This window comes from Coturnix japonica, chromosome 1, assembly GCF_001577835.2.
Source record: "Coturnix japonica isolate 7356 chromosome 1, Coturnix japonica 2.1, whole genome shotgun sequence".
NCBI classification, from domain to species: domain Eukaryota; kingdom Metazoa; phylum Chordata; class Aves; order Galliformes; family Phasianidae; genus Coturnix; species Coturnix japonica.
The window spans coordinates 98856798-98874433 of record NC_029516.1 but is presented as its reverse complement, the minus strand read 5'-3'; the positions used below and the strand labels follow the sequence as shown (position 1 = coordinate 98874433).

General features: G+C 41.5%; 1 protein-coding gene across 6 annotated transcripts; it reads left to right on the top strand.

Moving 5' to 3' along the window:
- The first annotated feature begins 1733 nt into the window (after positions 1-1733).
- On the top strand, positions 1734-17248 carry U2AF1 (U2 small nuclear RNA auxiliary factor 1). Of its 6 annotated transcripts, XM_015883506.1 has the most exons (10): positions 1790-1867; positions 3325-3412; positions 3632-3688; positions 6344-6410; positions 7195-7261; positions 10535-10584; positions 11192-11290; positions 12030-12163; positions 12496-12588; positions 14476-17248. In XM_015883506.1, exons 6-10 carry the CDS (start codon positions 10555-10557, stop codon positions 14609-14611), a joined length of 492 nt encoding a protein of 163 aa, XP_015738992.1. In that variant the 5' UTR covers positions 1790-1867; positions 3325-3412; positions 3632-3688; positions 6344-6410; positions 7195-7261; positions 10535-10554; the 3' UTR covers positions 14612-17248. The 6 variants fall into 6 exon arrangements, with proteins under 6 accessions (XP_015738974.1, XP_015738982.1, XP_015738992.1 ...); XM_015883532.1 differs by lacking the exon at positions 7195-7261 and having other exon boundaries at positions 1792-1867; XM_015883513.1 differs by lacking the exon at positions 3632-3688 and having other exon boundaries at positions 1804-1867.
- The last annotated feature ends 388 nt before the right edge of the window (positions 17249-17636 follow it).

Sequence of the window (17636 nt, the reverse complement as noted above, 5' to 3'; positions counted from 1 at the left end):
CATCCCTCAGTGCCACATCTATACATTTCACGAACACCTCCAAGGATGGTGCCACCACCTCCCTGGGCAGCCTGTGCCACTGCCTCACCGCTCTTTCTAAGATGAAATGTTTCCTGATATCCAATTCTGAACCTACTGGCTCAGGTCCTGCCAGTAATTGCACGGCCGCATCGGGTGAACCCTTTTAGCTGGCGGCCACCGGAGGGAGCTACAGGAAAGCAAATGAAAGCTCGTTAGCTATCATTTAGAGCGGCGGCTTCTGTCCCTTTGCAGCCAGCTTATTATTTTGGAGTGGTCAGTGACAAATAGCAGTTAAATCAGCAGTGTTTCTAACCAGGGCTGATATTACAAAAAAAAAAAAATGCCCCAAGATGAAGTTTCCTTAGCAACACCCAGATCACTCATCCACGTTCTGAAGTCTCAGGTCTAACACTGTTCACTTAGTCAAACACTCGGCATTTCCTATCCTCTTCCTTGCCACTCTTCCTGCTCCTCACGCCTGACTAATTACATTTACCCTAACCCCAGTGTCAGTGCAGGGCCCTGATGGCGATCAGTGCTGACCTATGAGTGATGTAAAGGTATGAATGCATGGAGAGGACCTTCTCCATGTGGCACAATGATCCTTCATTGTTGTACACCGTGCTCCTGATACGTAAACGCGTTCCTCCCCATGTCACAGAATCACAGAATGACCCGGGTTGGAAGGGACCTCAAGGATCATGTAGTTCCAACCCCCCTGCCTGGCAGGGCCACCAAACATACACATTTACTAGATCAGGTTGCCCAGGGCCCCGTCCAACCTGGTCTTGAACACCTCCAAGGACAGGGCATCCACAACCTCCCTGGGCAGCCTGTTCCAGGGCCTAACCACTCTCCTAGTGAAGAACTTCCCCCTAACATCCAACCTAAATCTTCCCTCTTTTAACTTAAAACCATTTCCCCGTGTCCTGCTATTGTCAGCCCTTTCGAAAAGTTTACTCCCCTCCTGAGTGTAAGTTCCCTTCAGGTATTGAAAGGCCAACCTCATTGGAATGAGAATACAGAGAATACAGATAAAGGGATCATACTCTATGCTGTGACACTTACTCGGGCTGCTATAATTAAGGATCTTTGATAAGATCTGCTTATATAACCACAGTGATTAGCAAAGTATAGAAATGGAAGCAGATTAAATGAGATTACCAGCTACAGCTGTATTATAGTATACACAGAATCACAGAGTGACCCAGGTTGGAAGAGACCTCAAGGATCATGTAGTTCCAACCCCCCTGCCTGGCAGGGCCACCAAACATACACATTTACTACATCAGGTTGGCCCCGTCCAACCTGGCCTTGAACACCTCCCAGTATACATAAGCTGCTTTCTCTAATTAATTTTCGATGCAGCCTTTCAGCACCTGAAGGGTACCATAACCAGGAGGGGAGTAAACTCTTTGAAAGGAGCGATAGCAGCAGGATGAGGGGAAATGGATTTAAGTTGAAAGAGGGTAGATTTAGGTTGGATGTGAGGTGGAAGCTCTTTCCTATGAGCGGTGAGGCGCTGGCACAGCTGCCCACAGAGGCTGCGGACGCCTCCTCTCTGGAGCTCAGCTCGCAGCGCCGCACCGCGCATGCGCGGCAACGACCCAGCGATGCCGAAGGAGCTCAGTGGGACGGCCCGCACAGCTCCACCAATCGGGCGCTAAGCGCTCATCGCGCATGCGCACAGAGCGGCGGCGCCCCCCGCCCTCCTTCTCAGGTCCCGCCGAGCAGCGTTTCCGTCGCGGCGGCTGTGACGTGTGCGGTGGGCGCCGGGCTGTCCGGCGGGCGGGCGGTGGGAGATGGCGGAGTATCTGGCCTCCATCTTCGGAACAGAGAAGGACAAGTGAGTGCCCCATCCCTCTAACCGCGCCGCTCCCGACATCCTGGGGGGGCTGGAGGGAGGCTGGTGTTGGGATCCGCGCTTCGCCCGGCCGTACCCACAGCTTCGCGTCGCTGCTTCCCCTCAGGGGCTGCGTCGCCCCGTCCCCTCCTCCGCGCGGCCTGTGCCGCTGTGTGGAGCGCAGCGCCCGCCGACGGAGCCAACGGGAGAGCGGCGGCAGCGATACCCCCCCACCTCCCCCCCACCCCGCGGCGCGGTGCCCTCCCCTCCCCCACCTCAGGGCTGGAGCGCGCGTGCGCGCGCCGCCTCCGAGGAAGGAGGGGGAATGCGCGCCCCCGTGTGCGCGCGTCAGCCCCGCCCCGTGTCCGGGCTGGGTCCCCCGGGAGCGCCGCCGCCATGCGGCCGTGCACGCGCCTCGTGGCGCCGCCGGGCTCCGGGCCTCTTCCTCCTCCTCCTCCTCCTCCTCCTCTTCTTCTTCTTCCCCGCGGCTGCGCCGTGCGGGTGGGTGTTGGGTGTTGTGTGCTCCGCGCGGCCGGGCCTCGCCTTCCCCTTTTGTTCAACGCTCGGCCCTCGCCGCACGGTGAGGCTGTGCTTCTCCGGGCCGCTGTTAACCATCATGTCCTTCATGGTGTAAGCGCTGCGATATCGCGGCGTAAGTGCACGTCCTGCAGTGAGAGTCCAGTCCCTCTGCTCACACTGTCTGTCTGAGAGTTAAAAGTTAGAAGGATTATTACTACACGCTGTAGAGTTATGAACATGCGAATAATGATTTTTTTTTTTTTGTCTTCCAGGAGAAATTTTCTTTCCCCTTTATGCACATCTAGCCCATCATAGCTTTTATGCCTTTGTAACTTTGCTTTCCGTTTTCCCAGCCGAGTTAACTAAACATTTTATGCCTTTTCTATCACTATTCTGCATCTGTGAGAGTTCTAGTGCCACAGAGCTGAAGCTGTTGTTGGGTGATAGTCGGATCAAGAAAAGATATAATGACCTATAATGAGCTTGCTTTGCAAAGAAATAGATCACAAAGGTGGCTGGGCAAGGAAATACACATCAGTGAGACAAGTCCTTCCTTTATGTAACACTTCTTTCCTGTAACTGAGTTATTTCAAATACCATCTTGGTAGCGCTTCTAGTTCCCATTGGAGTGTAGCCTTAAACAGGTGGGTTTTTAAAACGTTGTGTAGGTGTAGCTGTGTTGGCTTTAAAGCACGTTGTATTTACTAAAAGAAGAGGTTGGACATAACTATAGCTCATGTAACTTTGCAGACAGTTCCTCACCTCATTTCCTATCCCACCGCGCTACACAACCGAAGAGAAGACTGGAAGGGTAGAACAGCAGCAATTGCTCTCTTACTTTTCCACGTCAAGTTAAAAGCAGTTGGGGCACATCATATAAGAATTATATACTACTATCTTTCTATTCCAGCACGTAACTACTTTGGGTTTTATACTTGCAGAGTCAACTGTTCGTTTTATTTCAAAATCGGAGCTTGCCGTCATGGAGACAGATGTTCTCGGTTGCACAACAAACCAACATTTAGCCAGGTTTGTTTCCCTTTTGCTTCTTTGATTTGTTCGTTTTTAATTGGTAGAAGTATATTCTTTAAAACATAGATTCTCAAATAAAAGTGAATAATTACGGAGCTCCAGATTAAGTAGTTCGCTTTTGGCCCCAGTTTGTATGGGATTTTGCTTTTTTTGGGGGTATTCCATTTACTTCTCCCAGCATTTCTAATCATCTCCTGTCACCCTTAATGGCTGCAGGAAGCGATGCTGTTGTAAGCTTGCCTGTAGTAGAGACCAACCAGTGCTAACTTTCAGGTGAGTGTGCCTTCTCAGTGATGTTAGGCACTTAAACCTTCCCAGATTTTTTTTATTATCACAAGTAATAGCGGCATGTTCCACCCAGCCAAAAGGTGTGAACTTCAGTCTTTGCATATGAGAGAGAAACAAAACCCAAAAGCAACTAATAAGCAAATAAATGACTTTCCTGTCATTATCTTTGCTCTCTGACCCAGGCTCTTAAGTTTCAAATGTAGCTTCCACCATTCCTTTGAATGTGGAAAGATTGTTCCTCAAAAGTAAGTTGCCTGGTTGCTGGGGGCATATACATCAATTGACATGACAGCTTACCTAGACTTTGGTTATCTAAACGTTAGGGACAAGATGAGTGACTGCACATCTGCTTAAAGAAATGGTGCAGTGGGTGATAGGGTTGTTTTTGTTATTACGAGCTCTACGGTTTTCAGAAAACTATTGTTACGATATGCTTTTCCTTTTTCTATCACCGCTGATTGTCAAGGTATGCAGGTAAATAGATTTCTTTGGGAGAACTGTGTATGATGTGCTCGTGGAAGCTGCTGTTTTAGGAGCAGTTTTAGCTACAAAGGTGAAATTTACGTAGCGGTGGAGTCCTCTGGGCTGGTGGTGGTTAGGGGGGACTTCAGAAGGCAGGTAACGGCCATGAGGCTGGAAGTTAGAGGTGGTGCTCCTGAAGTTAAACCTACTAAATACAAGTGGGCTGTGGGAGTGGGATGCAGGAGTGGTTTGAGGGGCGGAAAGTGTCAGGGTTGTGATCTGTGAGCGCCACTGCTGGTACTTCATCAACACAGCGAGTTTTTCCATCTAAGGGAACTTAATTCTTAGTGTAGACACTGTTTATCAAAAAATATTGTCCATTTGCTGAACGTGTTACTGATACACATGGCCAGTATGCAGAAATCGATAAGTAATGTAGAGGCTTCAGCTTAGTTTCTTGGCTACTACAGAATCACAGAATGACCCGGGTTGGAAGGGACCTCAAGGATCATGTAGTTCCAACCCCCCTGCCTGGCAGGGCCACCAAACATACACATTTACTAGATCAGGTTGCCCAGGGCCGCGTCCAACCTGGTCTTGAACACCTCCAAGGACGGGGCATCCACAACCTCCCTGGGCAGCCTGTTCCAGGGCCTAACCACTCTCCTAGTGAAGAACTTCCCCCTAACATCCAACCTAAGAACCACCTAGAAGAAAGATGATGTGAAGCTAGACAGCTTCCACAGTGGTTGTTATAATGTAAAATATATATCTTTTTAGAGAGGGTTTATATGCAGCCATGTGGCTGCATCCTTCAGTTTTGCTGCAGAAGCTGCAGTTAGTGCTGCTGGCTGAAGGGGGTGAGCAGGGCATGCTGGAATCGTCTGGTGACATCTGGGAGCACTGCTCTTGGCTGCCACGCTGTATTGGAACATCTGCAGCGTGTGGGATTCCTTACAGAAATCTTTATTTGTGTGCGGATTGGTAATCAGCTGTGATAGAAAATAGAAGAACAAATGTGTTATTAATGGGAAGCCACTGCCTCTGTGTTTTTATCTTCCCCTAGTTCAGCCCTTAATGAAGGGCTGTATTAGGAAAGGTCATGCAATCCAGAGTGATCAAATTACCACCAATTAGCAGAAACACTGTAACTGTGTTTCTGGCTCTCTCTAGTTGTAGAGTAATACAGCTATTTTAAACCTGGGCCACAGAAGCACAAAGCTTTGGTCGCTATGACCGTACCTATTATAAAACACATGTGTGATTTATATGTGATCCTGCAGTTCCTGTGACGTTAAACGCCAGCATATGTAGGTATGACATTGCTGGTCCTATGACGTTTTTCTTTATGATGTAACTAATGATAATAGTGTGTAAGTTAAGATTATTTGGGGACTGCAATTGGTACTAACGTTGAGCTTGTATTTTAAGTAAGTAATCACGTTTCAGTTTTTGAGCTGCTTACAGTGATATGGACATTTGGATTTTATTTTTATTTTTTATTTTTTTTGTAATATTAGTTTACTAACTTAAACATGGTTTGTTTTTTCAGACAACTTGATTTTAAGAAGAACGGTACAAATGTAAGGTTTCAAGTCTGCCTGGGCTAATTCTTCAAGTAAAAAGCAGAAGGGCTAAAAGGATATTGCCCTTATTTGAAGGATCGGAAACATGCGAACCTATGATGCTATTATATTATTTAAACAGAAATTCCACCAAGAAATTCCCGATACACAAAACGAGATGCAGCTCGTGCCTAAAAACCCTTATTGTGTGGTGTAACGTTCTAGGCTCTGTGGCATTATGTATTGTATGCTGTGCACATAACGCTTACTTTTTTTTCTAGACTCACAGTAATGAATCTGATCTTCAAAATAAGATGAAGCTAGGCGTATCCATCCTATCACGTAGCTTGGTGTTTCAGGTTACTGTGCCTCACGACTCCCATTTTGAGGATAGCTGTTGAGACAAACGCAGCTCTTTCTTGGTGGTTAATTACAACTGTTTTCATAATATGATGGTCTGGATGCAATTGGAAGATTTTCTGCAAATACAAAAAGGAAGTCTTAAGAACAAACTATAACTATTAGATGTTTGCAAACAAGTTGTCTCTTTGCAATTGTCTATTATATGCACAGCAGCCAGTAGAATTCCCCTTTTTATTTTTTTTCCCCGCAGACCATCTTGATTCAAAACATCTATCGTAACCCCCAAAACAGTGCACAGACGGCTGACGGCTCACACTGTAAGTCCCACAGTTGGAGAAATTTTTTTAAAGAATGGTGTTAAAGAGCCCACTCCTAATTATGAGAAAATAATGTTGGCTTCTGAGCTGCTGACATAAAGCTGTTGCAAACAGGACAAGTGACGGAACTCTTCTTGCGCATATATCAAGAACTTGTCAAATGTGTGCAATTCAGAATGCAGAACGTGATTTCCTAAATTGGACTCGATGCAAATTTGATCGCTTAGTAAAGCTGCATTCTTTTGAAAGGGTTCAACTGCAGGCATTTATCAAATTCTTGATCCAACAACAACAACAAAACAAATAGGTCTATTTGTGATGTACGGTAAGTTTCCCGAACTGTGGTTTTTCTTTCGCCTTAACTTTTATAGGAAAATGGAGATCTCATGTCATGCTCCGATACTGTATTATCCATGTTCCTGGGGCTTTGTTGCTTAGAATCCGTTCAAGAAAACAAATTGAAGCGAATATGATTGCGGTTATAGTTTTGAATGCTGCTTTTGGGGGCCATTTATTACACACCTGCATTAAGTCACGCAAAACCCCTCCCCAGATTAATATTGGTTAATAAAAGTAAAATACAGTAGTGGAGTATCATGAGATCTCTTATTTTACAGTGTTAGGATCATTCAGAAAGGTCACCAGTTAAGTGAAAGTTCTCCTTCTTGGGAGAAAATAACCACCTCTCTTTCAGCACAGACTCGGCTAGAGCGACCCTAAAGGAAACCAGTTTCTTGTTAAAATTATTTTCTATAATATAAAGTTGTTGCGTTTTGTATTTCAGACCATTGCCCTCTTGAACATTTACCGTAACCCTCAAAACTCTTCCCAGTCTGCTGACGGTTTGCGCTGTAAGTTCATACAAGTTCCTTCACTGGTTCCCTGGGCTTGATTGTCAGAGCTCAGTGTCGACTTAAGCTGGTCTACCATATTAGTTTAACAGATCAAACTGACCACGTTTAATGAAATGTGCCCCCCAAAAATACCCAAAACTTTTTGTCCCACTCACCTTCTTCCCTACTCTGAAAAATATGAGGGGAATCTGAATACCATCTATTAAATAAGTCAGAATTGTACTTCCCCTATAAAGCAGTTTTGATGCACTGCCTTCATCCGCCCCTCCTTTCTCCTTGCTAGTTGTTTGCATCCTAGCAGTGCTTTTCTGTATGTTTTGTGGTATCCATAAGATTCCACCACCTAAAAGAGCAGGATAATGACACGTTGGCTTCATCCAGAATAAATTTCCTGCTCTGTCAATGTTAAGAGAAGCTGAATTTGAAACTCTTCAGACTTCATGCAGAAATTTGTCCCAGGTTAATGTGGCTTCCATTTGGAGTCTGCTTTGGAAGAACGCACTGATAATAGCTTCCCTTTTGGCAGCTGTCTTTTTGGATAGGTGCATGGTTACAATTCTTTCCATGCTTTGAAAATTCAAATTCCAAAACCGAGTTGAATATTCGTGTAGGAAAATATGTCTTTAAAAGTACTTTTGAGGAGGGGCAGCTGTTTGTGCGTGGTCACAAACTAACTTGATGACTCCTCAGGAGGTAGGAATGGACAAAGGAGGAAAGCATCTACTCTAAGACTGGTAGAAATTAAACGACCAAGATTACTGACCTGTCGTTGTGACTGAGACATCATTTTAGAATAAGATTAAATTTTAAAACTAGAATCAAAAAGGTTCGATATTATTCTCTAACTAATATTTCTTGTTGAAGTGAATATGACTCGTGTGGTAATAAAGCTTTGTTTGGCTATTCCTTTTTTTGGACTGTTGGATTATAGACTAGTTCAGATTAGTTACCAGCATTTGTGAAATCAGCCGCTACCTCAAAAGTCAACACTGTGTCTTCTGCTCTAGAAGTAATAATGGCCCAGTTAAGCAACTTGAGCTTGTTTTATGTGATGCGATCAAGCTAGATGCATAATGAGCTGTGTAAGTTTGTCTAGACGCTAAACAGTTCTATTGGTTTGTAGGGCTTGTTGCAGATGCTTTGTAGTTAATGCTGTTTTGGTAAAAAACAAAAACGTTCAGTTGGGTTTTTCCACTGTCCCTAAATTCTCAATGCGCTGGTAACTAATTTGCACGGTGACAGCAGTTTGGTCTGTGGAGCTATTTAGATTGTACAGCTGCAAGGGTCTTGACTTGAACAGACTCTCTAGTCTTTTAAAAGCTGGTGTCCAACTTCAGTTTGCCTTGATGAGTGGGTAGTCATTTAACGGAGCCCAACTGTACCTTGTGCGGTAGAGCTGGAGCTCTGTTATCAGTACGTTTGCTGAAACTCCCAGCTCCCTGTTTTTTTTTTCCATATTTTTGTCCCCACTTAAGTACTTGCATGTATTTTAAATGGATAATTTGGGTAGCTGCTGAATGTGTTGTTTGTTGTTGCTTAACTGTCTTCCTTTCTATTGCCGTCATAGAGGATTAACCTTAGTTTTGAACAATAATAGTTTTCCTGAGTATTTTGATTAGTAATTGGGCTTCTCAAGGTTCAGATACCGGTGGCCCTGGAACATGAATGTTTGTAAAGCCTGTGCATTTGTATGCTTCCCACCTAGAAGGACCTTCACATAGTCATTAACTAACTGTTGCTTGTGATCTCTTAATTTGACAGTGGAATCTCCTTAAAATTTCTAGCACTCGTCCATTTGGTCAAAATTAATTATTCCCTGTTGTGGCTCATGGAGCCCCCATCTGATATCCTAAAAATAAATAAATTCTCAGGTATTAATTAGCTATTATGAGTGGTGATTGCACCACCTTGGGAACATAGTTAACTATTACCTGGCTAGAAGAACTGGTTTAATGTTTGGTGTTTCCTTTGTTCGTTGTGTAACTGTGGGAAAGTGGTGGAGAAGAAGAAAGGTCTGAAAGCAAACATTTTTCACATGGGGAAACGTGAACCTAAGCTGCATGTCAAGCCTCCCTTAGCCTTCTTCAGGAGGCAGCTGGATGGGGGGAAAAATAACTGCAGTTCCAGAGAATGTGGCTGGTTACCATTAGAGACTTTAAAGAAAGATGCCGTGTTCTTCCAACTGGTTCTGCTAGCCAAAAATGGCTGACCCCAAGGCATCTGTTTTTTTCATAGCAGCCCAAGCTGAATAAACTTAGCCTTGTTGGCTCTGTTTCTTTCACATTCTGTGAACTAAAACAGCAGTGTTTGTAATTTAAAGGCGAAAATATTTTTCTAGCATGAAATGCAGGGTTCATTTTAAAACCGCTCCACTTGATCGTAATACACCACTTAACTGCTGAAGAGCTAATCCATTAGGCTTTAATGTATATAGCTTAAAATACAGTAGAGTAGTGGAAATAAATTAAACTCGTTTTTATGTTCTTAATGCTCTGAAAAATCAGCCAAACTTATGTTGCTTTTTTAATGGCAGCAGGCAAGCAGCGTTCATTTGTGAAGTCCAGCTTGGAGCATGTCAAACAGTTTAACCTATGTGGCTGGCTTATCTTGCACTAAAATATTTTTGCAGGGCTATAGAAAAAACTAAGTGATACTTTAAAAAGTGCTTTCTTGTGCAAGGCATTGTAATAACCTTCTATGAGAGCACTTATTAAAATGGTGCTTCGTAACTTCTCTGAGGAAATTGTTAAAAAAATGAAAGAAAATTCCAAGCTGCATTACTTTGTGAGCTCTCACATTCTAGTGTATATGAGCTGGAGATGGATAAATGGATTTGTTATGAGGAAATCCTGCATTTAGGAAGAGAAACGCTGAACTCTAATCACGCTTAGAAATATGCAGATGTGACAAAGCACTTGCCTTCTGTTTAGGTAACGATGGTGGTAGATAAAGGGTGGAATTGTGCATCACATGTAAATCATACTTCAAAGCAATTCCATTCCCTTTCCTCCCTTTAGATTCGTGGCATACAAGTTTGGTTCTGATTTAAACTTTGTTCTGATTTGATCGTGTCAGTAGAATGTTTTGACGTATTATTTTGGACTTCAAATTGTTCACATATACTGATTTTCTTTAATACTTCTGTTAGTTAGCAACATGATAAATGGTGTCCCTTATGCTCCAGATGGCACCTATAGGTTATGTTTTGTAGTATAAGCATTTATTCCCTTAGTGACAGGCTCTAATCTGTATGACTCTTGATTTTTACAGGTGCTGTGAGCGATGTTGAGATGCAGGAGCATTATGATGAATTCTTTGAGGTATGCAGAAAACAGCGAATGTTCAAAATGCACTGAAATATTCTCAAACTTAACGGAAGCAAATTGCTTAAGTGGGTTTTAGCATATATCACAAGTAATTGGGTTCAGAGAAGACCATTTGTTTCCTCAGGTGTTTGTTTAAACTTCAGACTTTCAGTGCTAAATATTTGCTGGTGTTAATTCAGTTAGTTTAGCTTTACTGTATGTAGCAGGCTTTGCTTAAAAATCATCAGCCTGTGCTATGTGACATTTGGATTCTGTAATCTCTTCTGTAAATTAAAAAAACCAACACATTACTCATTTGTATGGCTGTACATCTAAGGAATACTATATCTACAAGGCTTATGTGTGGTATTTTCAGTGTGTCCTATGTGTTAACTAAATACTGTTTGCTTAATGTTTTTCCTTAGCTTTGTATTTTATCCTTTTAGCACTGTGCTTAGAGATGGACACAGTAGAGGCCAAGCAAGTACCAATTTTAAGATGGGAAATGTAAAGACTTTTCAAGGAATGGTCTTGTTGTTGTTTCTAATAGTTAAATGCATCCATTCCATACTTTAGCATGTCCCAAAATTGTAATTTTATTCTTAAATCGGTTTGTGTTTAGGAGGTCTTCACAGAAATGGAAGAAAAATACGGTGAAGTTGAGGAGATGAATGTTTGTGATAACCTTGGAGATCATCTAGTTGGAAATGTATACGTAAAGGTAGGAGGAAAAGAGAAATGTTAATTTAAGTGAATGTTATGGCTATACATACCTGTGTAGACCATAATGATCAGAAATAAAAGTTGCTTCTGAAAATTTATGTTGGACTTTGAAAAAGAATGCTTTTCATCTTGTTTTTAAAACAAGATCTAAGTTAGTTTAAGTAAACAAGGGCTTCAGTTTTTGTACTGGTTTCTCTTAAATGCTTAAAGTTCCAGTACACTTGGAGCATTAGTATTACGTGGAGTACCCCTAAGTATTCCTCATTGTCTGAAGTTGTGGTGAAAAGACTAATGGTGAAATAGCATTTGTTGTGATTAGCCCTGAATCCAAATCAGTGGAAAGCTGAGTTTTTTTAAAATTATTATTGCCTTTTTTTTTTTACCCTGATGAGACTGTCTGTCCTAGGAGCAGCTTGTAGTTTCATTAGTAGTCCTAAACCACAGCTAACATAGACTCATAGAATCACCGAGGTTGGAGAAGACCTAAAAGATCATCCAGTCCAACCGTTCACCTGTTACCAATAGCTCCCACTAAACCATGTCCCTCAATACAACATCCAATTTGCTCCTTGAACCCCCCAGGTTTGGTGACTCCATCACCTCCCTGGGTAGCCCATTCCAGTGCCTTGCCACCTTTCTGAGAAGTAATGTTTCCTAATGTCCAACCTGTTTTATCAAGAATCTTTCATCTACTTCTATTGCTTCTCTACAGTGTGAGAAATTATTTTTGCTTTTAGTTTCGCCGTGAAGAAGATGCAGAAAAGGCTGTGATTGACCTGAACAATCGCTGGTTTAATGGACAGCCTATTCACGCTGAGCTTTCACCTGTGACCGATTTCAGAGAGGCCTGTTGCCGTCAATATGAAATGGGGTAAAAAGCAGTTTCCTGTTTGCCTATGGAAGCGTCTTTTGAAGTGTTTGCATAGACAAGATGGTTGCTTGGGTGTGGGTTTTATGTGTAATTCAGAGTAGGATAAAAAAGCACTTCAGGCAGTGTTAATCTGGAGTGCCTGTAGTCAGCTTTTTGACTTTTACTGTCTTTCAGAGTTTGATCCGGGAACAAGTCAGTCTCAGTAAATGATCTTTACTGTTTTTTGTATTAGAGGCGATTAACTTCTGAATGGCTAGAGGCCTACTAAGGGCTTAGGGCAAACAAATCCACTGTAGAGCTGAGAATTGTAACTGTCTCGAATTGTGTTTCAGAGAGTGTACACGAGGAGGTTTCTGCAACTTCATGCATTTGAAGCCCATTTCTCGAGAGTTAAGACGCGAGTTGTACGGGCGTCGTCGTAAAAAGTGAGTTTGCTTTTAAACACAATTAGAACGGATAAAACTACACATCAGTTGCGTAATGTTCAGGGGTAAACTTTTAAAACTTGAATTCTCTCTTGCTTTTTCTGACACCCACCTGTGAAAGGCATCAAGTGCAGCTAGAAAGTGGCCAGCTTAGAACAACCACAGTTATGATTCTGTCAAGAATGTGTGGATATTTTCGGGACCTGATGAGTATTCACTGTTTCTCTATAGTTTAACAGTTAATGGCTAGCTTTTGTAGCCAGTATTTGTTCTGTAGTAACAGGAGGTTAATACTAGAGCATCTGATTATTAAGATACCTTATGGAAAAGCTTTCACAGCTGCTGTTAATGAAGCATGTTTTTGTGGATGGTCCACTCTGAGTTGGATTGAATCTCTTTGGTTTTAGGAATGTGTTATTAAGATTAAGCATATTTAATTGTTGGATTTGTTCTTGTATGGAGCAGTTTTGTGTGTTTTTTTCAATCACAGAGGGAGCCTGGGAGCATGAAAATGTTTTTCCTATAAATGTCTCTAATTGGCAATATCTTAATCTGTGAGGATAACTTTAACTCTCAGAATGTGAGTTAACATGTTTGTGCCTAAATACTTTCTTAAAATATCCCAATTTCAATGTAATTTCTTAAGGTGTGTGGAAGAAAGGTGAGATACGCTCATCTTAACCTTTGGGTCACTCCCAAGAGTATGAATCTGGACCTCTCTGACTTAGGCACCAGTGTGTCATCTTTTATTGCACTAAAGATCAGACTTGCGTGTTTAGCTATGGATTATGATTGTTTTACCTATGGCCTAATTTCAGCCTAGGATCGAACAAATAAAATAGCTGACTCCTCAGAGTCTTTATTCGCCCTGTTTAAATTCTTGGTGGAGCTAAGACTGTCACTTGCATCAATAGGGTTTTGCAGGTAGATTGTATAGATCAGAATGACCTGAAAATAGTCCTTTGTTAAATGACATAATTCGAAATTTCAAGAAGAAAAAAAGAAGACTATACCAGAACTAGTGGATAAATAAGCTAATTTAGTAATTCTGAAGCTCAATATGCAAGACCTATGTATCTCCATGTCAGATTAGATTCTGTCCCCACGCTTGCTCCCGTTCCTGAGCACCTCAGCATCGAACAATATTTTGTAAAACTAGACTTGTAGCATTTGTTTATGTGGCCTTTTTAATTCTGCTGTATTTTCTACAGCTATTTAAACAGTAGCGTTTGCTTTCTTCCTCCTGTTAGTGAGTTTTCTGAAATCCTTATAACCGTTCAAAACACTCTTTCCTTGACAAGTGCCTTATAAGATATCAATCTATAGTAGCTGTGTTAGCAGTACATTCTGCGTGGTTTTAGTCATCTTCTTGAAGTCGTCAAAACTGGAGGCAGGGAAGGATTATTTGCAAAGGTTGATGGCTTCTGAAAATAGAAGGCAAAGCAGAAAACAAGCAAAAATGCATAAAACTCAGAGTTTTGAGCTGCTAGATAATGCTGTTGATTTAATGGGTTTGGACTCGTAAACGTTTTGCTGAAGGTTTTTCCTCTGTGTGCTTGACAGCTATTATTAACTGCAGAAGCAGGTGTCCCCTTTTCTTTTTGCTTCAATTAGCAGCTGCATAAAAAGGCATTTGCTTCCTCTACGTGCCTCTCCTTAAGTTTTATGATTGGCAATGAACAGTGGAGTCTTTTTACAATAGTCGACTCCTCAGTGTTACGTTTGTTCAATACATAAGTGTATGATTTAACAGCGTGTGCGCCAATTTACCATTGCTCCTAATATTCCACACTGTTTTTCTTCTGTCCCGTTACTTTCATCCCTAAATATCCCACGGAATGCTACTGAAAGTGATGAAGCAATAAATTGTTCAAACTTTCTTTGAAGGCATAGATCCAGGTCGAGGTCCCGCGAACGTCGGTCTAGATCCAGAGATCGTGGTCGTGGTGGCGGAGGAGGAGGAGGAGGACGCGAACGTGACAGGAGGCGGTCAAGAGATCGTGAAAGATCTGGTCGATTCTGAGCCATGCCATTTTTACTGTATGTCTGCTAGAAAGTGTTGTAGTTTGACCAAACAAGTTCATAATGAGATTTTTTTTAAAGATGGGCTTCTGAATAAAAATTTGTAGTGATACAGTATTCTTTGTGTAACTTGTTTCTTGTTGGGGGGGGGAAGGGGGGAAGTCTTTTTAACTGTCATTCCTCTATCTTGACAAATACCTGGATTAATACTATGCCTGAGGGAAAGGTGGTAAATGTATTGGAGGAGCGCCAGTCTGGGTTTTTTTTTTATTTTTTATTTGGATATGATTTGAACTGTTGATGAAAATGTGTGTGTATATAATATAAAATATTATATACATATTAAAAAAAAAATAATATACTGCTTAAGAAACAGTTACTCATATAAGTTTCCCTTTTCCGCTATGCTGTCTGCTTATTTAGGTTAGTTTAGGCACATTTAAAAGGAAGGCTGTGCGAAGTGCATTTATTTACCAAGTAGAAACGCTTAGTTACCAAATGTATGTTTGTTTGTTACCAGAAGTCTGTGCTCTGTCTATCAATGTGACTGTGGCATTTACAATAAATCCAGTTTCTTGGTGTAAAATCTAAAGCCTTTTTTCTAAGCACTCTGGAGTAGTTGTGTTGCTACTCCTGGCAGTGCCAGAGTTCATAGTTGAGGGTTTTTGGTTTTTTTGATTCTTGACTGATTTTCCTCATCTTTGCTAGAACTGAAGCTACCTATTGCAGTGCATGGGAGGGGTGGGAAACAGTATTTTTATCTCGGTAGCAATGAGTTTCTGTATTAAAAACTCATGCTCCATACAGCAGGAAGCATAGAATCTACTGAAAGAAACAAAAGGCCTGAAATAGAAGGCCCTAATTTCTTAAGAGGCTGGATTTTTTCACTGTGTTCTCCCAGCTGTTGCTTAATGAAAGTGTTTCCCTAGTGTTCCAGACAACAGAGGACTAATTGGATGCTAAGGAAAATACTGGTTTTTTTCCAGTTTTACTTGCTTTTGAAGAGATGTAAAGTGCAATGGAAGCTGACAAACAGGTGGCAGTTTCTTCACAAGACTTTTTCTGTCTTGGTTCAGGTGAATGGCACAACAGCTGTGTATCTTAGGTTGTGCATCCCTTCAGGAGTTAAAAGTTTAATTGAACTGTTGCCTGAGAGACTGTACAGCGTACTTGCCATTTCAGGTCATTCGTGTCTGCTTTTATTCAGCTCATGAGGTAGCATGAAGTTATGGACAATGGTCATATTTATGTCCATTAAACTGCCTAATGCAGTATAGCTTTCTGACACCACAGAGAATTTAGCAGCTCTTTAGTTCTCTGAGTATGGTAACTTGCTAAGTGATATATCTGCTCCTTAATCATTTAATTTAACTAAATAAAAGGACGGATAATAAAGGATATGGAAGTGTTGCATAGACAGATTAACAAACCAGCTCCTCTGTCTCAAAAATAAATGCAAAATCACTTTGCTCGCTGTAACCTGGAGATGGCAAAGAAAAAGATATTAAGAAGTGTGCATTTCTAATTGAATATGCATTGTCTTTTAGAACTATATTCCTGTACCAATTTAAACTGAGTTTATTAACATTTGTTCTGGGTGGTTTGACCAGCCAGATTGTGGGCTTTATTCTGCCAGTAACTTTTACAAGGAGAAATATCTCTACGTGGAGACAGCTTTGCTATTTATATTCTGTTGCAAATACATGGATTATGAATTCTTTTTCACTGGGAGAAATTGATTGATGCCTAGAATCGATGGCTGAACTGAAACCTGTTGTATGCCTGCTAGGTATTAGGAACTGATAACTTAGTTCTGGTTTAAAGGATGTTAATCCAGTTCCTCAATGAGACATAGGATTATTAGTGAGCTAATTTAAATCGCAAGCTCAAAAAGATGAGAATAGCCACTATTTTTTAATACAGTATCTAGTATAATGTGATTACTACTTAAAATGCTTAAGATCTTATTTCCCGTGGGTTATTGGCACAATCTAGTTTGCTGTATAAACGAGTTCATTTTAGACTCATATAAATGTATCTCTATAATGGCTTTCATCTGTTTATCTAAGCACTGCAAGTACGTTTTTTGTGTGAACAGATAGCAAACAGTTGCTTTCCTCCCCCTCTTGTAACTGGAAGATGTCTTAAAGGGCACTGAAAGCAATGGGTTTTACTGGTGATGCCATTCAGCATATAAACTAGAAGCATTTGACATCTGAAACGTAAACTGCACAAACATAGTTAAACGTGGTAGTCCAAACTGGATTCATTTACCAATGCAAAGGTAGGGAATCCTACCCACCCATTCTGTTCTTATTTACAGTGTGTTTAGAGTTGAGTTAAATTTCCACACCTCCCCACCCCCCATAGGTTCCTATATCTCACAAATACATTGTTGTTGGCTCTTAGCAGTGGATCTTAAGGAATTCCTTTACCTCAAATAAGTGACAGCATACAGTATTTTCTGAAGTCCGAGTCAATTAGATTGAAACTGTTAATCCCGAGTGGCTTCCTCTCAATTGTATTTGGCTCTTATTCTGTGAAAATGCTGCTTGTCCATGAATATGATGTATGTTGAGACTGTAAAACCAAATGGAGAAAAAATTGTTCAAAAATAAAGCCTTTTTTTTACTAAGAATCTGACAAAAATTATCCCTTTCCTTTAGATGGGATGCTGTTCTATAAACGACTCATGAGGACCATAGGCTACGCATTTCAACTAACCAGCTTTTGGCTCAAGTCGCTTTTTTAACTGCTACTTGTTTTTGTAGGGCTGGTGGAGCACGCCTTAAATACATAACAAACAAAACAATGGTATTTACTTGATACAAGTTGAAGTATCAAAAGACTGGAACTTAGTGGGTTGGTTTCTGTTTATTTTCCTAACCCGATAAGGGCTCTGGTTGAGTAGTCCTGTAATTTTCTATTGTGGTGATCGATGGAGAACAAGAATGCTGATTTTAATGGGGAAAAAGAAAGTATGTTTAGTTAAGGAAACAAGTGGCTGAGAAGGGACAGTTTTTTGA